The following is a 24,429-nucleotide window of genomic DNA, read 5'->3' as shown; positions in this document are numbered from 1 at the left end:
TAGTGTGGCATCTTGTGACTCTGGACATGTAGAAACAACAGAACATATACTTCTCCAGTGCCTACACTATAGAAATAGTTGAATTCTCCTTATTTCACCATTATTAAATAAATATCCAGGGTGCACAGAATAAGTTTATACTTTCTGTTGCTTTTAGACAGCAATTCTGCTCTAACATACAACGTTGCCAGGTTCTGCACAGCAGCATCTAAAATATGTCAGTAGGTGAGCTGTGTCACAAATCAGTTTTAATGAGTACCGGGACCATTATCATAGAGAGTTTAGTATAAGATTTATTGGATTGTTTGTATTTGATTTTCTTTCCCATGTTTTTTATATCCCTTTATTTTTTTGGCCCCTCCTTTTAGACTTTTTTTAGATTTTTGTTTTTACCCTTTTAGGGGTTTTTTTTAATGCGGTTTAATTTTATTACTCTTTATTGCTTTTAAATTTCTTGTGCCCCACCCTCCCTATGCTGGTGTTTGATTGTAATAAAAGTTGATTTGATGTAGTTTGGCATCACTTAAATTGAACAAATTTAATCGTGGTGTTTCTCCAAGTCTGTTTTTAATCTTTCTTTCCCATTACCCTGCACTCATGTTACAATTTGTTCCTAATTTTTCAAGGACTTGCATCTCACTCAAAGCACCTGGCCCCCAGGTTATAGACCTCTGTTTTATTGATGGCAGGAGATATTTGCTTTTTTGGCTGCCAGGATAGCTGGAAAGCACAGCAATGTCTTAATAAGGAGCTTCAGTAGGCAAAGAATGTGAAACAGCACCCAGACAAACATGGCTGTGTCCTGAATTTTCTGGAATTGTAGTCCCAACACATCTGGCAGGCAGCTATCTAGGAAAAGTCACCATACATGGTCAGTTAATGTCTAAATCTATTGGCACATTAATAAAGAGTATGGAGTCAACACATCAATCCTTAAGTAACTTGGTAGATGCATTTTGGGTTTAGAACAAAAAAGGAGAGTAATAACGTTGCTGGAGACGCATCTTCTCTGTTCCTTGGATTAATGTTTATATTCCATTGGAGCACAGAATGGATTCTGCTAAAAATAGCTGTTTTTAAAGTCATATTCTGAGCTCATTAATCAGCGGGTCAAGAGAAGCCCTAGAAGAATATGCTCTCATTGTTTCATCCAAAATTGTTTTCCTAATGATTACATTCTCTTTGCACTGGCTGGACAGTCATTGTGGAAAAATGCCATGCAGGAAATAACAGTTGAACATTGCAATTCCTTACCATCAAAGAGAAGGATCAATAATACCACCAGTTATCTCAAACATGCCAGAGAATGGCTCAGCTTAGAAATTTGATCATGGCATTCTTTTATATAGAGGGAATGCCTTCAAATGGGCTTTTGTGATCTGCATCCCATCTGTCAAATTATATTTATGTTATATAATTATAACCCTAATAATCATAAATAAGGTAAAGGTAAAGGTTCCCCCGCACATGTGTGCTAGTCATTTCCAACTCTAGGGGCCGGTGCTCATCTCCGTTTCAAAGCCAAAGAGCCAGCGCTTGTCCGAGGACGTCTCCGTGGTCATGTGGCCGGCATGACTAGACATTAAAGGTGCACGGAACGCTTCCCACCGTAGTGGTCCCTATTTTTCTACTTGCATTTTTATGTGCTTTTGAACTGCTAGGTTGGCAGAAGCTGGGACGAGTAACAGGCGCTCACTCTGTTACGCGGCACTCGGGATTCGACCCGCCAAACTGCCGACCTTCTGATCGACAAGCTCAGCGTCCTAACCCACTGAGCCACCGCGTCCCTAATCATAAATACACCCATCTTAAACTGATTGGTTATGTTGCCATCAAGTCAGTGCTAACACTTGTAGATTTTTCTCTGGGTGATGATTTGAACTTAACCTGGTCCTTCAGGCCTGCCACCCCTTTCAGGTAGATCAGACTAGAAACCAAATGTATGAATATTTATGCTAGTTTTATTATAGGGTTACAGGAACAGAATCTTGCAAGTCTGAAAGCCCTACCTTTATCTGCAAGAATTAGGGAGGGTCTAGTCTGAGTCTCAAATTACATTCCTGATTTGGACTCAAATTCCTATTCTCTGACCATTATCTTGGTTGTGTCTCTTCCTCCTGTTCCCCAGGGTTATTCTCACAGTTCGTTACATCGGTTCACCTGTCTCTGGTGTGACTGAGTCCATTTACTTTGCTTCTGGTCAGTGTCTTCTCTTTCCTTCTGCCTTCCCTAGCATCAGAGCCTTCTCCAAAGAGGTAGGTCTTTGCATAATGTGCCTGAAGTAGAACAATTTGAGTCTGAGGACATCGAACAAGTCAGCCCGTGAGTGAGAATTTTGGGTTGACTTGTTCCATGTCCCCCTGGATTGTTTTCATGGCTTCTCAAGAGTTTTCTCGCACACCAAGGTTCAAAAGGGTCAAATACTCTTCCTTTTCTGCTTCTGAGCGAAGACCATCTATCTTAAATAGATCATGGGTTGTTTTTTTTACTAGCATTTGGACAAAATCCTTGTGCTACTCTACAATCAGAGTCAATCTGGATTTGAAATTCTCATGAAGTGTAGCATCGGAGCAGGAAGCCAAATTTGCTTTAAAATTGAGCTATTTGTGTGTGTGTGGGGGGGCTTCCCTCTATTTCGCCATGAAACCAAAGGTTAACCATGGCAAAATCAATACCAGTAACTCCCCCACCTGTTTCCTGACCTAAAAGGCCTCTAACCTCCATCTCGACCAAGTCATGATTTTCTTTTCACTTGGGATCTGCAAGAGGGAACAGCCGCCGCCAAAGAATCCATCAGGGCTGGGCGTGTAATGTGTAACGAGGAGAAAGCTAATAATCCAGCGTGTGTTTTTCTGTTCTCGCTGTGTGTGGTCTGTACCCTACGTAGTAATAGTATCTGTCCTTTGGGGACTCACGTGCCTTCATACTGGAAAGAAAGAACTTGTGGAGACATTGAAATTCGTTTGCCCATCGTGGTAAACAGTAATAAACACAATTCACTGAGGAGGACTTTCTTTTGATTTTTCTCTGCCCTCCTATTTTTTTTCTCTCCCCTCAATTTAGATTCTGCTTTGCTTTTGGGGGAAAGGTGTTCTTGTTTTTTTCTGACTCAAGTGACTTCATTCCATCCCATTTTGTTTTCACTAGGAAGGACAGGAGCACCACTTTGCAGAGGGGTCTTTCTAAAGCCTAGGAGGAAAAGTATCTGAGAAGCGGCCATCGTGTTTATGAAGCAGTGAGCTCTTGGAGAGAGCAGGAATGGGTGATGGAAAATCCCAAGAGAGTGGCAAACAAACAAGGGGTCAGTCTCACATGGAACATCATTCCACCTGCAAAATCCAGATGTGGAATCCTGCGTGGTCAAAATAAAAGAAGACTTGTTAATTTTGATGGAAAATAGTATGATCTTGTCCTAGTAAAATGGCCTTGAATACTTTGAGGCTTCATATGTTGAGGCAACTCGGCCATAGTTTCTCGGAGTCAGAGACTTTCATTCTGTACATGTTCTAAAGTACCAAGGAGAATACCTCCTCCATCCATCCATCTGTCTGCTTGCTCACCTCTCCAGCTGTCTGTCCATTTGTTAGTCTATCTGTCCATCTATTCATCCTTCCATCTATTTGCCCGTCAGTCCATCCATCTGTTTGTCCATCAGTCCATCCATCCATCCATCCATCCATCCATCCATCCATCCATCCATCCATCCATCAATTCATCCATCCATCCATCCATCCATCTGACCATATTTCCAATATAACTCCTGGTGTTCATAATTATAAATATCCATGCCCTATATATAAATGTTCTCTACAATACCAGCCTTAGCTGAAGTTTGCCAGGTTTCCACTATTTCCAGAAAATAGAGGAGAACCAATATGGTCCCGGTAATTATTGATCAGCAGAGACATCACCCTGTCAACAAAAGTGTGTATAGTCAAGGCTATGGTCTTCCCAGTTGCAATGTATGGCAGTGAAAGTTGGACCATAAGAAAGGCTGAGCGCCAAAGAATTGAGGCCTTTGAACTATGGTGCTGGAGAAGACTCCTGCGAGTCCCTTGGACTGCAAGGCGATCAAACCGGTCAGTCCTAGAGGAGATCAATCCTGACTGCTCTTTAGAAGGCCAGATCCTGAAGCTAAAACTCAAATACTTTGGCCACCTCATGAGAAGGAAGGACTCACTGGAGAAGAGCCTAATGCTGGGAAAGATCGAGGGCAATAGAAGAAGGGGACGACAGAGAATGAGGTGGCTGGATGGAGTCACTGAAGCAGTAGGCGTGAGCTTAAATGGACTCCAGAAGATGGTACAAGACAGGAAGGCCTGGAGGAATGTTGTCCATAGGGTCGCGATGGGTCGGACACGACTTCGTAGCTAACAACAACAAAATTATTGATCATTCAGCCTAAAACAATACTTAGAAAGATGATAAAATAGATAGTAAAGGAAGCTTTTTACTAAATTTCCCAGAGGGAACATTTCAAACTTGGTGGAGCAGTGGGCTAATGCCTCCTTAAGTAACACCAGCTGCCTGCAATTAGTGCAGGTTCGAGTCCCACCAGGCTCAAGGTTGACTCAGCCTTCCATCCTTCCCAGGTAGGTAAAATGAGGACCCAGATTATTGGGGGCAATAAGCTGACTTTGTAATAATGCCGCTTGGGGAGGGGGGGCAAAAGCCCTAATAAGCAGGCATATACATAGAATGAAGGCTATTGCTAAGCACATTGATTTGTGCTTCTTAGATTGTAAGCCGCCCTGAGTCTTCGGAGAAGGGCGGGATATAAGTGAGATTAAAAAAAAAACTAAGTATAGTTTACTTAGTATACTTTTTTTGCACAGGGTGGCAGAGGCCTAAAGCAGAAAAGTTTTATAAAACCCAGCTGAAAGCCTAGGACTGAGGCGATGGCGGGCATGCCAATAGAGAGGGCTCTGTGTGCCCCCTGTGGCACGTGTGCCATAGGTTCACCACCACGGACCTATACTGCCTCAGAAAGGTGAATGTCCAGACTCTTCTTAAAAATCTTCAGTGACTTTAATGCCGTTAGTCCTTATCTTTCACTAGTATGAAACCACCACAACTTGATGAGGCTCAAAGCAAAGGAGGTTGACTTCTATTTCCACTCTTTCTCTAAAGTAGCTTCTGCATAATAGATCGAGGAAATGAGATTAAGAAGAATACATGAATAATTGAAGATTAATCGGGGACAATTCGGAGTAATCCGAGCCTAATGAGGGCTGCATTTTTTATCTTTGAGAGACTGAAAGAAGAGACAGAGAGACATGTCCCCTAGTCACAGAGGTTAGTAAGTCTGCAGAAGAAACAGGAAGTGGAAAAAGTCCATGGCTTGCCTGGAAGTTGGGGAGATGTGCAGCTCTAGAAGGAACTCATAGGATCTGTCTTCTGGGTCTTGCCTTGTGCAATGACATGGAGCAATGGATTATGGATCGGCAAAGAATCTACAACTTAACAGCCTGCTGAAAATCCTTTATATCCTCCCAGCAGTGGCTTATGGTGAGTAACCTGTTAGCAATTTTGCCAGGCCAGCTGCAATGCAAAAAATATTATGTATATCTACCTATGAAACAAGCAAAATATATTTCTTTTTTCTGCTTGGGTGTCCCAGTGGTGCAATATTTAGAGGCTCAGTCCTACAATAAGATAATGGGCTTGGATAGAAGTTCCTAAGATACAGTGATGGCTGCCTCCTGCTTGCATTTTTTGAATTCTTCTCTTGTTTGTGAATACGACAGCCTGGTTGTGATCTTAAATGCGGTGGAGAACATGTTGCTATCACAAAAGTTGGGATTCAGCCCAGGGTACACAGCTGGTAGTACAGAAGTCTAGTATGGTGTTTGTGTGTGCGTGTGTGTGTTTAAAGTTGAAGTGTTGAAGTTAAAAAAAAAGTTATAGAAAATATTTTTATTTTTATTTACATTTGTGGTGTTGTATAACTATTCTAGTTATTGTGTAAGTATTATAGTTATTGATTTATCAAATTTGTAGGGCCGCCCATCTCACCAAAAATACCCTGGACACTTTCTATGCCTCTTCCCTTAATTTATTTCACTGTAAATGTAAATTTCGTTAAACATTTTGCTTAAAATACAAATGACCTAGCTTGCATTTCATCAGTACATAAATGTATTGATGTTTGTGTTATTCAGTGTGAAGTTTCCTAACAGAAGCATGGTTTTTGAAGACAGCCTATTGTCTGCAATTTATTCTTTTTTTTTCTGAGATGGTATTAATTTCTTTAGACTTTGTTTCTTTCTTTGCAAATTTCTGAAGGGACAAAAACAATACTGGAGAATTTTAATGCTGGCATTTGCATCTCTGAAAAACCCCGTGAGAACAGAATGCCCAATTTTTTTAAAAAAAATCCCATTTATATCCCGCCTTTCTCCAAAAACTCAGGGCGGCTTACAATCTAAGCACAATTTGCTATCAAATGTATTTATAGCAGTCGCTATATCAGCAATGGTGCAGGATTTGTGCGTGCCTCCTTTTCCTTTGCTTAAAAACAGCCAAATGTTAGCTGTTACCTATGACTGGTCCATCCTAACAGGTGTTGCTTTAGGATCAACAGAACAATGATTAGAACCTCAATATGAGGAAATTTAACCTTCTAATAGCAACTTCTCCAGGTTTCCACCGATTCTGTCACATACACACACATAATAATAAACCTTTATTGTCAAAGTACAACATGTGTACATTGAGATTAGCTATGTTTATTCGTTTCTTCTTCATTGTTGAATATGTTCAAACCCTTCTTCATTCTTTACAGTTCTGATGGGTGGATGAAAACCAATCATATCAACATAAAAGATAACCGTACAGTAAGAACAAAACAGTCAAGTAAAATCAAAGCTTCACTTAGAGGTCTATAAGATGATCATAGCAATCGGATGGAGGTGCTAAACTAAGGAAGGCTGGCTGAGAACTGAACATAGGTGGAGCAACGTGCTGGACCAGATCAAAGGCTAACGTCTTTTGGTCCACAGCCAGTGGTGGGATTCAAATATGTGAACAACCGGTTCTCCGTGTGGATGCCGCTTCCAGAAGTCCAACAAAAAATTAGCTACTGGTTCTGCTGAAACGGTGCGAACTGGTTGAATCCCACCACTGCCCCACAGCCACAAGCCAAATACTTCTGTGCAGAACAGGCACACTCGAAACGGTTCTCCCTCTTTAAAGTGGCTTAGAAATGAATAATACAAGTAATCTTGTTGCTCTGATGGCCTTCTCAAGAAATTGGTCTTCAGGAGTATATGGATTCTGTGAAGCTCCTGTCTTCCTAAACTGAATGAGAGGAGAACCGACTGATTTTTATTCATAAAAATATGAGTCATTGGAGAGAGGCCTGAAAGCTTGGCATTGATTGGTCATTCATTCATTCATTCATTCATTCATTCATTCATTCATTCATTCATTCATTCATTCATTCTTTCCCTAGGTCAGCTTTACCCTTTGGAAGATGCAGAATATGATGAGCAAATGGTCAAAGGGGTGCATAACCACTCAGTGAGGCTGACATGTGGTGACATAGTGCAGCCGATGGTTGTTTTCTGGAGTTTTACCAAACCGGGCTCCCTCATTCCCAGAGCCGTGGCCATCAGCAATGGCATTGAGTCCAGGGTGGAGAAGGCCTCTGCCGTTCTGGGAGAAGTCAGTTTGAAGAACAGCACCTTAGAGATTAAGAGACTGCAACAAGCTGCTGAAGGACATTTCATGTGCCAAGCAATGTACGAAGCAGATGGAGAGATCAAAGTGGCTTATTTCTACCTTGAGCTTCTCGTTCTGGGTAAGTCACGGCTTCTGAGGAAATAGAGCGTTTGTGGCTGAAATGAGTTGAGAGCTGATTTCCAAGACTCTCCCTCTGATCTTGCAAACACGAAGGGGGATCAGGCTCAATTCCTTAGTCTCCTCATAATCCTGTCGGACCCAAAGGAACTATTCCTGCTTCTAAATAAAGACCCTACATTCTACCTAAATCTTTCCTTGCTAAAAGGAAAATTGCCTCAAGATGAGATAGGTGGGAGGGAGGGAGGGAGGGAAGGAGGGAGGGAGGGAGGGAAGGAAGGAAGGGAGGGAGGGAGGGAGGGAGGGAGGGAGGGAAGGGAGGGAGGGAGGGAAGGAAGGAAGGAAGGAAGGAAGGAAGGAAGGAAGGAAGGAAGGAAGGAAGGAAGGAAGGAAGGAAGGAAGGAAGGAAGGTCACTCCTGGCATCCCTAAAAAGAACAATGTGTTTGATTGAGTCATCAGATCAGTTGATGATGCAGGAATAAAACTTTTCTCCTTGCACAAACTGATCAAATGTTGCAAATAGCCTTTCAGTCTTGATGATCCCTAGCCAGCTGTTCTTCCCCCAATCAGGCTGGTCAAATGCAAATTATTAAAGCTCTTTGGCTGATGGAGGATTCTCTCTCCCAGGTATGTCGTTCACCTTCAACAATTCTTCATCTTTGCCTTTGATCACAAGACAATTTGAGTTGTTACTTTTCCTTGGGCAAAGAACTCCTCTGTTGCAATGTTCAGATGCTAAAAACAAACAAACAAACAAACAAACTGCATTATGGGGAAAAAACCCACCCAAGCCTGTCTGTCATTCCTGCCTCTTGTCTGAACAAGACTGTGATGCTCTCTCTATAAGTGTAAGCTGAAGTCCTCCGGGACTTCAACCCACAGTATTTGCAATATAAGCCAGAATTAAGTAATCTTTTTGAGACCAAATCTTTGAAATCATTTTCCCCACTTGTTGTAGGTTAAGTAAAATAGGTTTCTTAAGTAAGCTTTTCTCCCCCAGTCCCAGTTCCCAAGCCCTTTCTGCAGATAAACAACTCAACACCCGTGGAAGGCATGCCGGTTGTGATGATCTGCACAGTGAAAGAAGGGACACCTCCAATTGCTTATTCCTGGCAGCACTACACTAACCGAGATGGCATGGTACTTCTTGCCGAAGCAGTGACCCCTCTCTTAAACTTGACCTCAGCAAACCGGACATACATGGGTTGGTACACTTGCACAGCTCACAATGAGGTCAACAGCCAAACCAGCAATGGGATGTACCTGGATGTTATCTGTAAGCAACTGGTCAATAAGGCCATTTTTTCCTATTTTGGGGAAACTTTGTGTGCAGCCAGTCAGATCTTAATCTTGCCAGGTATAGACCATTAAATAAAACAGACAATTCCTAATGAAGTGGATTCTGTCAGATTTTTTTTTCCTATCTGGTCCACTTCTGATCCTGACGTGTTGACTTGATTGAATAGGAACTCCAGTGGATAAGAAGCACACCAGACTGGGGAGGTCTATCCTCAGATGCTCAGCATCTCATCAACAGAAGTACCTTCTTCAGATTGCATTCTGTTAACCAGTTTAATCTTCTCTAGATGGTCCAGATGAGCCAGTGATCAGCATAGAGCCATTTGCAGTTAACCAACGTGGCTTCTCAGCCAATGAACAAGAAGAAGTGATCATGACATGTCTAGCTCCTTCCAATCCTCCCAGCCACTACATTTGGTTCTACAACAGCTCTCAAGTCTACTCCGGACAGAAGTATGTGATTGCCAGAATCTCACGGACTCAAACAGGCATCTATACTTGCTTAGCCCAGAATATGCATCTGAATACTCGGACCCAGGCAACTATTATCTTGACTGTCTATTGTAAGTTAACTTTTCCTATCTTCCCAGGCATGAGGTTTTAGCATGTTCTGTTCCTTCCTATCCCTCTGTCTTCTAATTTTTTTTTTAAATTCACTATTCCAAACTTTACCATCCTGGCACAGCCAAAAAGATGCCAAAAGAAAGATGTTAACATAATTTTGGTGTAAAATATAAATTCCATAAGAAGTTGGTGATTGCCTCTTCTACCATGGTTTCCAATTTCTGTAGTAACATTTTAGCATCCCTTCTGATAGAATGATAGACAGTTCTTTTTCTGTAGCCTGATTATTGCATTTTTCATGTGGCCAGCCAGGTCTTTTATGTCTTGTGTCAACAGAGTCTCTGTTCTTTCTGGTCAAATTCTTCAAATTGTCTTTTTTTGCAAAAGAGAGACAAAAGTGGGGGGGGGGGAAATCCACGGATTACTGTATGGAATAGCCACGGAGAAGGAGGCCAACTTGCTAAAAGAATTAATATAATGGGAAAATAGTCATTGGTCAATGTTGCTTTTGTGTCTTGCAGCAGAGAGCAGCCAGATGTTCTTCAGGTGGACCAAATCAGGTTCTTTGTTGTGACGTTTGTTGCCTGTGGACTATTGAAATAGATGTTTGATAACAACATTGACCAAATTAAGCTAGGATATTTCAAAACAAGCAACCCCTCAAAGATACTTAGATTTTAGATTTAGATTTTAGATTTTATTAGATTTATATACCGCCCTTTTCCGAAGGACTCAGGGCGGTTTACAGGGCATTTTAAAATCATATCAATATAAGTACAAAGTTAAATTTAGATTAAACTTAGATTCCCTGAAATTATGTAGAGCCTCCCAATTTCTATACCATCATCCTTATCACGTGATGCAGTTTTATCTGGATGGTACCATAAAGAATTTGAGCTGTGGGGTGTTGGGGAAACTCATTTTCCTAACGTTTCTAAATAAATTCACAAATGAAACCCTCATCATCATATAGAGGAAACAATCTTATTTGAGATCAGGGCTAGAATTTACATAGGACATTATTTCATTGGAGGCCACTTCAAAGAGATTGACCCAACACCCAGGACTTTATCATGCATTCATATAAGGCTATTGCACTGATGACTGTGTTCTTTAGCAAAAAATAAGTTAAGATGGGCGAGAGGATTACAGAGGTGGAAAACCAAAGGAATTCAAAGCTTAAGGAAAATATGAGGGTGTCAAAAGAGGAAGCCATAAATTATGAGTTTGCCCACGTGACTCTCAGCTCCGTGGTTTAGTGCAACGACCAATGGAAAGTGTAAAGAGAGAGGGCAGTAGATCCATTTCCCCCAGCTTCTTTTCCCACCAAGGAATACCTGCAAGCAGGAAGTTGCCAACTTTTTTTTTTCCACAGCAAGGGTTCTCTGTCTCCTTCGGCCACTTGGTGCCACTTCTGTCATCAAAGCTTTCCACAGTATGCCAATGCAAAGAATAAGCAAATATCTGTTATATCTCCTACCCCTGGCCAAGAAGTCATGAGATTCTGAGAGGACAATGCATAAACCGCTGGGCAACTTTGGGGAGAGGTTGGCTTGTGAGAGCAATGATTTGGGTGGGCGTGGAGAAGATGGATGCAAACATCTGGCGGGTCAAAGAAGCTTTTGTGTCTAACACCAAAGCAGCAGGGATGGGACTCTGCTCTTCGCCACTGCCACCTTATTGATTTATTTCCTCCATGGATGTTTTTGGCCCCAGTAAGTCCTCGTTGCTGTTGATATGATGTTTACCCTGTGCACAGATCTGCCCAAGGGACAGCTCAACTGCATGTCGCTACCTGCCTCCAATTTCCAAGACCTTGCTCTGCATTGTTTATGGCCAGGGGGATTCCCTTCAGTGCGCTTGCGGTGGGCAAAATCAAAGGCAGAAGAAACCGACAAGGGAAGCTTCTCCAGAGCTATTCAAATCCACCGGGGTGCAGATGTTCTCAATGGGACTTCATATATCTGCCTGGCTTCCCATCCAGCCCTGCGAAAGGACGCCATTTGCAGGACCACTGTCTGTGAGTACCAGCCTCCTGCAATTCTCAGAGACAGATGTTGAAACTCTCAAATGTTGATGCTGAAATGCTAATTATGCTACAGCAACCATCTATGATTAATTAAACTTCCCCTTCTTTTCTTTTAATGAAATGCAATTATGGGGACAAAAAACTCGATGCGGTCAGGGTGGTTATCACCTCCTTCAATATTCAGGCACAGTTCCTTCCTTCCTTCCTTCCTATCTTAGATTATAATAATTTGTTGGGCTCATCTTTATGATAATGTCTCTGGCTTATTGATTAGTCTTATTTATGAAAAGTTACCTTACTAATAATCACGATTATTAGGAATCCTAGGAGGTACGCCAAGGCAAGCTGCCTCTGAAATCTTACCAATTCATTTCAGGGGTTCCAAAAGGGAGCCTGGCCTGCAGTGTCATAGCAACCAAACTGAATGAATTCCTCATGTTGACCTGTGACTGGCCAGGGGGAGACCCTCAGGTGACACTCTGGTGGAGAGACTGGAGGCATCATGTGCTGGGAGGCATGAAACCATCACACAATGTTTTTATCATGAAGCCCAACACCACCCTTGGAGGCAAGGCGTTCACCTGCGTGGCAGCTCACCCTCTGTGGGCAAGAACTGCTGAGTGCCATGTCTGGCTGGGTAAGCAGATAAATATGGGTCAAGAAAGAATTACAGATTGAAGGGAGGGCTGACTGGCTCATTGCAGTGTGAAGGACACTCTTCCATTACCTGTCCCAAGCTGATCCCTCCCTCCCTGTCTCTTTATTCAGTCACAACCGAATCATGTAATCGAGTTGTCCTCTAGTGCTATACTTGGCCTTCCCTTTGATCTTGGCCTCAGCCCTAGATATCCTCCAGTTTGAAAAGATCGTGGAGCCAATGTTGAAGAAGCCTCTTCCGGAGAATTTGGAGGATTGTTGCAAAGCAGGAAAAATTCAGAGCAAGTAATTTCAGGGGGCTGGCCAGATATTTTGAGAACATGCAGAATTACTTTGGCAATATGGCTGCCACTGTGGACATTGCTGGTCATTTACTAGGATGTTAATGTATGAGGTTGTTCCCATTGGGAAGGTAGATGCGCTTCGGGCAAAGCATCCATCTGGATGTTGAAGGCCCAGAGTCTTTGTTGGGTGGAGGGAAAGGTCACAGCATGGTTACTGCTCTTCTTCAAGCTGATGGTTTTGAGACTTAGTTTCTTCTACTTTGCTTTGTTTTATGCACAGAACCCCCCAAGCTTATGGTGGAACGGACCAAGGTGTCATTGTTTGAAGGCAGTGAGGTCCAGTTGGCCTGCTTCCTCCAAGCTGCTTATTTGGGCTCTGAAGTCTTGTGGTACAACAATAAGAACCAGCCCATTACAGCAAACACTAGGAAATACCATCTTCAGCAGGAGAATACTTGGTTTAATTTGACCCTCCAGGACATAGAATGGATACGGGATAGCGGCATTTACCGATGTGCTGCCATCAATGCTGTGGGCAATGACTCTGCCACAATCAGCCTCCAGGTAAAAAGTAAGTTGAATAACAGAATAACAGAGTTGGAAGGGGCCTTGGAGGTCTTCTAGACCAACCCCCTGCTCATTTCACACCATACCATTTCAGACAGATCTCTTCTTAAAAACTTCCAGTGTTGGAGCATCCATAACTTCTGCAGGCAGATTGTTCCACTGATTGTTCTCTCAGGAAATTTCTCCTTATTCTAGGTTGCTTCTCTCCTTGATTAATTACCACCCATTGATTCTTGAGGTGTACCACAAAACTCCTTTAGATTGTCCAAATCTGGGAAGCATAAATCCATGGAGTGGGAATACCATGTCCACATTTATCTTCCAATTTCTCCAGGTTTTCTTCCCCTGCAAAGGAGGATCCTGCTTCTATAACTTCTTATGATTTTGATTTTTTCCCCGAATTTCTTTCAATGATTGTTTGCACTTTAGTGCCATGGGACAAAGGGGGATCCTGGAAATCCTTTTTCTCTTATGCCTTTGCTTCCCAAACTAAAGATTGCCCCATGGAAGAGGAAGGGATTCTAGAATTCTCATTTGTAAACAAACAACAACCATACGCCTTTTCCTTTCTTTGCAGAATACCCAAACCCACCCAATGTGACAATCAGCAGACTGATGTACACTCGCCCCCGTACAGAGGTGGAACTGGAATGGGAAACTCGAGGCTCTGGAAACCTGACTGGCTTTGTAGTCCAGAGGAGAGAGGCAAAAAAGACCGGCCCAAAGCAGATGGCCACCAGCTGGGAAACAGTGGCCAACAACATTGAGCCTGATGTCCGTGGCCGAAAGTTGGGTGGTCTGGATCCTGCAGTGGTGTATGCTTTTCGCATCCTTGCTGTTAACCATCGTACCACTGGGCATCCCTCTGAAGTGAAGACCCCAGGTGCATTCGAGTAGCTATCTCTATTGATCACATTCACAGGCGTATGGAAAACCAGCTGTTTTGGAAGGTGTTCTTCTAAAGGAAGAGGTGGCAGTTGAGCATTTAGATGAGAGGATCAAGCCTGGCCCTTTTTGCATGCAGGAGATAGCGGACTTCATTGGGGATGCCAGAAAGAACAGCAGGTTATGTATATGTGCAATCTATACGTCCACCTCTTTTTGATGAGACTTTGTGAGGTAGTATAATGTAATTATGGTTAATTGTAATACATTATGAGCTGGATAATTAGGCCTACTTATGATAAATTATGACAAGCTGCATGACTAGGACTAGTTATAATAAATTGTAGTCCCACCTTAGGGATGTAAGCCAGCTAGGTGACTTTGGGCCAATCACCAGGAGACTGTGAATTCTAATCCCAATTTAGCCATGAAAGCTGGTTGGTGACTTTGGGCCCACCACCAGGAGACTGTGAGTTCTAGTCCCATTTTAGCCATGAAAGCCAGCGGGGTGATTTTGGGCTGGTCACTCTCCCTGAGCCCAACTCACTTCATAGGGTCGTTATTGTGGGGAAAACAGCAGGCAGCAGGAGTGTTGTTTGTCTCCTTGAATTATTTATAAAAATAACAAAGGTGAGGAATAAATAAGCAAAATAATTAGTCTTGTGCCTTCTCCCTCTCAAAGCCTGGGTTACCTCAGTTCCCAGAAACCTCCTTCCCAAAAAGATAGTTCTGAGCTAACTACGAAAATATGGCTGACCTGATCAAAGGCAACATTTCATATTCAGTTCTGAGTGCTCTTCAATTTAAAATAACTACGACAATTGCTACTATAAGATGGTGATGGCGGTAGTGGCGGTTGTAGAATGGCCAGAAAGAACCATTTCTGCCATTGCTTCTTCCAGAGCATCTGTTTTGAGTCTCTCTTTGCCTTCTAGTGTGCTATTCTACCTCTGCATTTGGTGCACCTCAGTTTCTCCTCTGTGTGTCTTGCTCTATTGCATGAGGGCTGCAGATCTTGGTCATGTGGGTGGCTGCACACGTCTCTCAAGGTGACGATTGGGGTGGGGTGTGTGGAGAGATGGTCTTTGACAGGATTTTCATCTCTGTATGACATCACTTCTTAATTACATGATGAAGTTCATCTTTCTTGCTCCGCATTAGTCTTCTTTTGGGGGGAAATGTACTTCATCTTCTTGGAATGTGCTAAAGGGCTCCTTACAAAATAATGTCCGGGCTTGTTCTCCTGATTGTGGTGAAAAATCTCTGCCCATGTTGACAGATTTGTGCTCTTGCTATAAGATATAAAATACAAAGAAACGAAAGGTCCTTAGGCAGCAGAAAAGACCTGGCCTCTTGATCAGATGGGTATTCAAGTTTGCATCTTCTTGCCTTCCTCTGAATTAATAAGCACATGGGAATGCTGATTTATGAAAGTACCCATTGCCCAGAGGGAAAAAAAAGTACAACAATACAATTTACAATGGCATAGAACTTCCAGTCACCTTCAACACTATATGTAGAGAATTAGCAGGTGGCCCTCATGTCATTATGGCCTGGTTGGAGAAGAACAGGAGAAATTCAGCAACATTGCCTGTTCTTGATGTGCTATTTCCTTCTGTGGCCAAGATTTGTCCTGCAAAAGCAGGATTTGACCAGACGGCACAAGAGCAAAATTGCCTGTTTTTCTGACCTCAGCCGCCTTGGTGGTTTTGAGTGAACGCTGCCATGTGCGAACAAAGATGGCCGCCTCATCCTTTCTCCTCATAAGGGCAGCAGCTGTCGTAACAAGCAAGCCTGGGTGAGGTTTGGGGAGAGCCTTTGGAAGGTGCAAAGCAAAATGAAATGCTCAAGAACAACAAGCAAAGTCCTCTCTTGAAAAAACGGAGACGATTGGAAACAGATGCGGAGTGGAAGATCGCTCGGAGAACCAAAAGGCCAGAAAGGAGTTTGTGTAAAGCCTCATTGAGGTTTCCTTTGGCAGAGAAAGAATCGTCCCAAGATGCAGAGTTGCCGAGGGCAAGAACGACTTGTTAACACCAGAGTTCCGTAATTGGATCTCCTGATATTTTAAGAAAACAACCCTCTTTAAAATTAGCTACAAGCAATAGAGGGGAACAATTTAATCAGGACAGAGAGCCTTGCTTAACCTCATTCCCTTTGACATTGCCCAAACCAGTTCTTCTCTTAAAAGCTTTAATCTCTTTGCCCAGGAATGGAGTAGGGGGGAGGGGGGAAGATGTCCTATTGATCAGGTGCTTTGATGATGGTTTGCCAAGAGGGCCATACTCACACTCATACTCACCATAACACTCGCCCTAATACCCACCATAACACCTACCCTAACACTCACCCTAACCCTAACCATTATGCTCACACTCACACTCATACTCACACTCATACTCACCATAATACTCACCATAACACTCTCCCTAATACCCACCATAACACCCACCCTAACACTCACCCTAACCCTAACCATTATGCTCACACTCACACTCATACTCACACTCATACTCACCATAATACTCACCATAACACTCTCCCTAATACCCACCATAACACCCACCCTAACACTCACCCTAACCCTAACCATTATACTCACTCACACTCATACTCACCATAATACTCACCATAACACTCTCCCTAATACCCACCATAACACCCACCCTAACACTCACCCTAACCCTAACCCTTATACTCACACTCATACTCATACTCATACTCATACTCACAATACTCACCATAAAACTCTCCCTAATACCCACCATAACACCCACCCTAATACTCGCCCTAACCCTAACCCTTACACTCATACTCACACTCACACTCTCACTCATACTCACACTAACACACTCACAATAATACTCACCATAACACTCTCCCTAATATCCACCATAACACTCACCCTAACACCCCATAACACCCACTCTAACACTCGCCCTAAACCCTAACCCTCCTCAGTTCAGAGAATTACAACCTTCACACCTAGCGAAGGTGGTTTCTAAAGCAGGCCAACAGTAGGGCTATTTCATGCACAAGGTCAAACTATATCTCAAGGAAACAGCACACCCAAACTAATGATTATCCTATACAATCATTTATCACAGATATTTCCAGGAGAGATAATATTTCTTTTTGCTTGAAGGTGAAGGGAAAGAAGTAAGTAACATAAAACATGCCAAAATTTGACAAGCTTACCAGGAAGCTATTGCAGAAAGAATAATCCCATGGAGAGTTTCTTGGCCCCTACAAAGAACCTTATTCTAACTGAACTATATAATTTAATTTTAAAAAGTTAAGGACAAACTGTGCTGCTGGCATGGTGAAAAGTGGACATTCATTTCCAAGGCAGCCTCTGAGGTCGACATGATTCCTATAGGTTTCTGAGAACAAAAGTATGGTAGCTGTTGGCAACCGCTGGAGCTTGATTCAGAAATGTGTCTATCTGAAAATCAAAGATGCTGAAGTACTGCATTAGAAGACATTGTTGACTCAACGGTGGGTCATCATTTACCTTCCGATATATAAATATCCTCCAACTAATCCACCTTGGCAGACAATTTTATAAACAATAAGCCCATGGAGCTGAATCTATTGCTTCCAGAACTTTCTTCTTAAAAAATGAAGCAGATGTGCCTCTGCTCCTATAAGCCTCTAGCCAGATGAGATGAATTTGATGAGCTGAACTTCAACCCATCTGGAAAGCATTGGGCAAGAGAAGGAGGGGCTAAAATAACAGAAAGCACATCTGGCACACCATTCTCCAAAGCCTTGAAGACCTGGTCCTGGTAGAACTCCACTGCCTTCATCTACTGCTTCTTCTCTCTTGCAGCTGACCCTCCTTTCAACGCATATCCTGTGGTGATCGGTGCTGCGATGGCAGGAATGATTGTGGCAACAGTTATCTCTCTCCTGGCTTTTCAATACATCATTCGGAACCGGGAGAATAATCCAAGTGAGTGGTAGTTGCTGCGGGGGCAATTAGCAGCTTGGTTTTGGGACCTCTGGAAATCCTTCCTAAAGTTTTTTTCAAGCACAAAAAGTCAGAAATGGTCGAGTCACCCACACATCTTTCTGGGAAGTCATTTCAGTGGCCAAAGATTCTGAGATGGCTACGGTAATGTTTCTCTTCACTTTAGCAAGTTTTGTGCACTAAAGACCATATGATAAAGCAGCAATAGATAGCAATAGCAATAGCACTTAGACTTATATACCACTTTGTGGTGCTTTACATACCTCTCTAAGCAGTTTACAGAGTTAGCATTTTGTCCCCAAACAATCTAGGTCCTCATTTTACTGACCTCAGAAGGATGGAAGGCTGAGTCAAACTTGAGCCAGTCAGTATCAAACTCCTGGCAGTGGGCAGAGTTAGCCTGCGATACTGTATTCTAACCACTGTGCCACCACGGCTCTTGCATGAATATTGAAGATATCACTAAAATAATGGAAAGTGTACTGTTCAATAGTTATACCTCAGCAGAGAGCCATCTTTAAGCAGAAATTGTATTTACCCCTAACAGCCTTAGCAGGATGGAAGTACGATGTTCTGAGTTGGTGCTTGTGGAACATAATTGCAAATTCTCCCTACAAGATAGGACATGACACTGCCATGGAAAGAGTCTCTCTAAAGTCCTTGTTGATGTAGCCTTGAATAGTTTAGCTGTCCTTGCAGATTAGTTTCTAAAATGGGATTTCTTTCTCCTATCACATAGGATTACATGACCTGCTCTTCAGAATGTAAGTGACAACTCATATTTTTCCCCCTTTTTGTCTCTTATTTTCCCACCACCACTTTCTCCCTTTGAATTCTTGCTCTTATACCCTCTCATCAATCTATGGTCCTGTAGCTATCTTGGGTTATAATGCCAGTGATCTGCAGATAACCCAGGAGCTGCAGTTCAACACATCTAAAGAAGACCTATTTGGGAAAAGCTGGTTAATATTTCTATCCATCTATATCAAGCAGAATCTTCTGAGCTGCCTCAAAGTGTGTAGTTCATATTTTCCAGAACTTTATATCACCGTGGAGATTAATCCGGCATCGATATTTAAAGAGCGATTTAGATAATTTAGACATGTATACACACAGGCATGCTTTGCCATTTATTTATTTATTTGTTGAATCCATTGATATTGCTGCCCGATTCACAAATTATAACTCTGGGTGGCTCATGTAGGATTGATTAAAACCAATATATTCAGACAGAATGAAAAAGACAAGAAAGCACGATATGTTCAAGACCAGCCCACAATAATTAAATCGCATTCATTGCAGATAGGTTTATTGACCACTCTGGCTCACTGCCGGGGGGAGAAACTTGATCTTCAAACCTTTATGAGAAAAGCTTTCTTTCGAGTAGTTTTGACAGTAGCTAGACTGGCCACCTTTTGCAGCTTTCAGGGTGGTGGCTGTAGCAACAGGTGGCAGGGACTAGCAAACGGCCATAAGTGTGCCAAGATGGGGAAAGGTAAATGATAAGGTAAAAGGGGGAGGAGTCCACAACTGAGTAAGAGGCTTAGAAAGGATCCACCCTAAGTTATCAGGCAGGAAAAAATGATGGCGGAAGTTTTTTTACTTTCACAATTGCAAGAGTCTATTAATGCCGCCTTACAATAAAGTAGAATTAGCTCATCTGCTCATGTTCCCAGTCTGGTCTACCTCGTAAGGCCAGTGGTGGGATTCAAATATGTGAACAACCGTTTCTCTGTGTGGATGCTGCTTCCGGAAGTCCATTCTGGGCCTGGGCAACAAAACATTAGCTACCGGTTCTACTGAAGTGGTGCGAACCGGCTGAAGCACACCACTGCATAAGGCCAATAATAGGTCAGTGCCTCTCTCCTCCTTAGGGCTGGAGCTGAAACTCGTGAACAAATCAGGACTCCAGAGGTTGCTGAGGTGCCAACAGGAATTAGCAATGCAGCCAATGAGCAAGTTGAAGAAGCGAGTGAGCAGGTGGGAGAGACTTCCACAACAACTGGAGAAACACCAGCAGGTAACCCCCTGATTAATCTCACAGAAGTCTCAGCACATTTCCTTATTTGAATGAATCAGTTCAAGAGCAGACCTTGAAACATTTCCTTGGCCACACTGGAAAAGAACCCTTGAAGGTGGAAAGTTTTGCCAAAGGGTCTTCCTGGTTGCTGCATCTTTGGGTATTAGAGAAGGAAATCAAAATTCTGCAAGTAAATGTGTCTTTTGGTGTAACACCCAATTCCTGCTTTTTTAGGAGGTTACATCACGCAGGTGGGTCCTTGAAGATATATTTCCTCTATGAGTCAAAGTTAGTGTGTAGGTATCCCATTGGCCCCAAAACTTTTTTGTCGATAGATTCAGTTCCATTCTCAGCTATAAATTTCCCAGGTAAAGTAGCAAATCCATATATTAATTTTTTTTAAAAAAAAAGTGGGGGGAAAGAGGCTATTTAAAACTTGATTACTGAAAGTTCAAATTTGCAAGCTATTGTTTAAACTGAAAAATATTTGGCTTATTTTATTTTTGGAAGAGAGAAATAGCCAGCTCCTCAAAAGGCATAAAAATAGTTTCCTTGTTCCTGTAATCAAAGAGAGATTTGATGCATGTCAGAGTTTCATAAGTGTCTTGATTGCTTTCAGATTTTTAGTTTGTACATTGGCGAAGGTATCAGACACCGCTTTTGTCTGGTCATTCATCCCTCTGTATTGGCCTTTTGTTCTAGAAGGCCATGCCCCTTGAAACACATTGATTAGCAAACAAACCTCCTTCTTCTCAGTTGTTATTGGTGGGCCCTGATCATCTGTTGATGTTGAACATGAATCTGGAAACCATTGAAACAAAGAATGGAAACAGCTGGGTTTCAGAATTTCTACTTAGAGATTGCTCCTCTTCCATCAGCTCATCAGCACTTGTTTTCTGCAGAGGCAATTCAGGAGGAAGCTGTGGTGATCTCAGAGGATCCATCAAGGGCCCAGGAAGATGTGCCAGCCCCCAGTCCTCCTCCCAAGGATCCAGTTAATGTTACAATCACAGTGACAGCCACCCCATGACTACCAGGACATCTGCATCCTTAGCAGTCAAGGTAGGATAGGTTGATTAAAGATCTCCTTGATCAGCAAAAGAAAGAAAAAGCACAGGGAATAACTCTGGTGTGTAGGTGTCATTCCAATTTTTTATGTTATGCGAGACCTTTCCAGACAAGAACTTTGGAAAAATAGAAGACCCTATCCGAAGAAATTTCCTTGTCCCCCCACAGACCCAAAGGGCATCTTTGAGTAAGAGCTATTTTGCAAAAATAGGAAGGGGTCTTTTTCTGTAAACTGACAAAGTGGCAGGGAAGTTACAATATGGGATCAGGCATAATAAGCTAGATAACTTTGAGGCAATATATTTGCCTGGGGTTGCAGATGTTGTGGAGATCACAGCTGGGCCACTGGAACAGAACTCGTGGATCAACAAATGCTGAACTTTTGGTTAAGAACCTTGTAATTTTTTGGTGATCCTGTTAAACTGTTTCATGCGCTAGTATCAGAGACATCTTGCTTTCTTCAGGATGGAAAAATCAAGCATTTGAATTGCATGGAAGTAAGATGAGCGCATGCTGTTTTGAAGCTTTGCCTTCTTTTACCCTCACCATCCTAAGATACAACAGATAAATTGAATTAACTAGATGTTTAAATACTCCAGAAAGAAGGCTAATTATACTATATCCCATAATTTTCAGGGCTTGGTGTAAACATTTCATTATCTAATTGTGTCTAATTAGTTTGTGTCTAATTGAAGGAGAAACCACCAGGTCCAATTGGTCACTGCTGATTTACAGCTACCATAAATATGACAACATAATTATTGTGTAAAAAGAGAAAATTGAGATACCACACTCACTCTGGTTTGGGAAAAGGGTATTGGTATTGCGTTTCAGATAATGAGGAGGTTGGAAACCAAATGCATAATTGGTTCTAGATAAAGTTTCTCAATATTCTCCTTTTTTCTTCTTTTTGGACCAGAGAGAGATAAAAAAACAACCTGGAAATGAAACTGAGAATTCTTTGGGACAAAATTCATTCAGTCTATATAACATCTTTTTTTTTCCTTAGTGTTTATATAAATTACATTCAAGAAGCAGTGTGTCTCATTTCATTTAATCTGTAGGAATTACCAACACTTAGTTTGGAAAGAGTAGTCCCAGGAAACAAATTAATGTTATGTAGATCTGAGGTGCAATTTCTCAGATTTTATTCTAAGCATATTTCCAAGCTTTTCCTGGCTTCCACACGAAAGAGGAAAAAAAGACCATTGTATAACTTGTATATGGTTCCTTTCTTCCTTCCTCAACAGAAAGACTGCCTCTGTCTTCAATTTTTCTCCCCTCAATTATCTGGAATGACATCAGCTCCAGCATGAGAGGAATGACAAAAATTCAAATTAAGGTGGCTTTTAATACCATCTGCTGTGGTCATTTAAGTTCACGCTTGGGTCCTCTTTTCGTTTTTGATTTGTCTGTGCCTCCTTAAGCCAAGCTTACAAAGGCAATTTATACATTCTTCCAAAAAAAAAAAAGGTTTGTGTCCAACATTGTCACAAAAATGTCCCAACAAATTCCCATTGCAATATTTGGAAAGCACACTAGTGGTGACGCCCACAACCTGGTTGAAGCAACTGAGGCAGGAAAGATATGGGACCTTTTAGGGGCTGAGCTAAAGTTGCAGTTACCTTCATTCCTAAGTCTTCTAAGATTTCTAGTAATTAGTTGTTCGGCAATATACTACTCTCAATCAACAACCAATAATGTAGGACTAGCTATTTTTACCAACGTATTCTCTACTGAATGAGAAAGGGCTGCATTTGTCCAGATTCATCTTTTTCCAGTTTAAGCCAGAGCTGGACAATAGAGGTTAACGGCTGGTTTTTGACATTCCAGCCCATTCTCTTGCAAAACGATAACTTAGCAACATGATGGGAATTGCCAGGTCACAAGCACCCACCCTGTCTTATCTGCCAGGGAGTCTTTGCATTATGAAGTTTTAGTGTGTTGGGTTTTTTTGCCAAAGGCAGCCAAACCCTGGACCGCTAGAATAATGAATCACTTCAGCAAACAATGCCTGTGGTTTGGTTTGGTCGTATGTTGACCTGATGGATGGGTGGGGCAGGGATGTATTCGTTCACCACATCCCTGCTTGTTACCACAATTTAATACACAGCACTAGCTCCTTTGTATGGAGCAACTTCTCCTATAGACCAATCTTGAACATTTAGATCGAGAATGCCCAGCCTTGTTAATTTTAAGACGTGTGGATTTCAACTCCCAGAATTCCCCAGCCGCCCCCAGAATTCAGTCACAATTGCTATGGTGTAAAGCAGTGGTTCTCAATCATTTCTTCACAATGGAGCCCCTTTTAATACTTTTTGTGGTCACTGACTATGGCCACCGACCACCAAGGCTTAACTCAAGATTTAAATCATAACATTTCTTCAAGACTTCGTAGACTCCCTGTGATGACACCACAGCCGCCCAGGTTAAGAACCATTGTTGTAAAAATGTATGTTGGCAAAATAAACAAATAAAAATCTGTAGTCCCTGGAGTTAGACAATAGCTATCTTGTTCCAAAATGTGCAACACTTTCCTTCCATTTAAGAATATGGAGGGGGGATATTCCCATTGGGTATAATTCAGTTCACCACCGGCATGCAGCTGAGAAATGCCTCCGTATCTAGCCCAAACCTGCTTGTAAAAGTTACAAGAATCACCTCAGAGCTGTAAATAATCCACAAGAAATTAGTTATGTTGGAGGATGGTGGAGAAAAAAATGAGGCAACTGAGAGGGGGAGAGAAAGCCAAGATAAAGTTTTGAGGGGGCGGTGATTTACAGGGCTTTCTCCAAAATCAACGAGAATTAAGAGAAAATGGATACAGTAATTATGTTTTCCTCATTAAGGATGATCATAGGACATCTCAATTCATTTGGACAAATGGATCCTGAATTTGACAGATGACTTCTTCCTTTTGAGATAGGCTGCATAGCTACTATTTTATTTCTCATTAGACCAGGGGTCTGCAAACTTGGCAAATTGTGGACTCAAAACTCTCCCAATTCCTCATCCAGCCATGCAGGCTGGGGAATTCTGGGCATTGAAGACCACAAGTCTTAAAGTTGCCATGTTTGGAGACCCCTGCATTAGACAATAGTGAAGAAAGGTCAAAACAAAACTGGGGATGCATTATCTGAAACATTAACAAGATTTTTTTAAAAAAAAATAATGACACTTGTGTGAACTTCCCATTCATCGCATCAGGATACCAGTGTTTTAAATAAGACTGCAAGAAGAAACAACAGTAGTAATAATTCTCATATCAGACCATTAGACAGG

The 24,429-nt window shown here is 42.1% G+C and overlaps 1 protein-coding gene across 1 annotated transcript; it reads left to right on the top strand.

The window, feature by feature from the left end:
- Positions 1–5,429: 5,429 nt before the first annotated feature.
- On the top strand, positions 5,430–21,109 carry VSIG10L2 (V-set and immunoglobulin domain containing 10 like 2; the record flags this gene model as incomplete). Its single annotated transcript, XM_081333408.1, has 12 exons — positions 5,430–5,508; positions 7,454–7,801; positions 8,802–9,077; positions 9,388–9,663; positions 11,424–11,684; positions 12,070–12,330; positions 12,915–13,205; positions 13,779–14,084; positions 17,919–18,041; positions 18,799–18,823; positions 19,934–20,079; positions 20,958–21,109. 12 exons carry the CDS (start codon positions 5,430–5,432, stop codon positions 21,107–21,109), a joined length of 2,544 nt encoding a protein of 847 aa, XP_081189534.1.
- Positions 21,110–24,429: the final 3,320 nt, after the last annotated feature.

This window comes from Vipera berus, assembly GCF_964194415.1.
Source record: "Vipera berus genome assembly, chromosome: 8".
Lineage (NCBI taxonomy): Eukaryota > Metazoa > Chordata > Lepidosauria > Squamata > Viperidae > Vipera > Vipera berus.
Note: the sequence above shows the minus strand (reverse complement) of the source record. Positions and strands in the feature narration are given on the sequence as shown.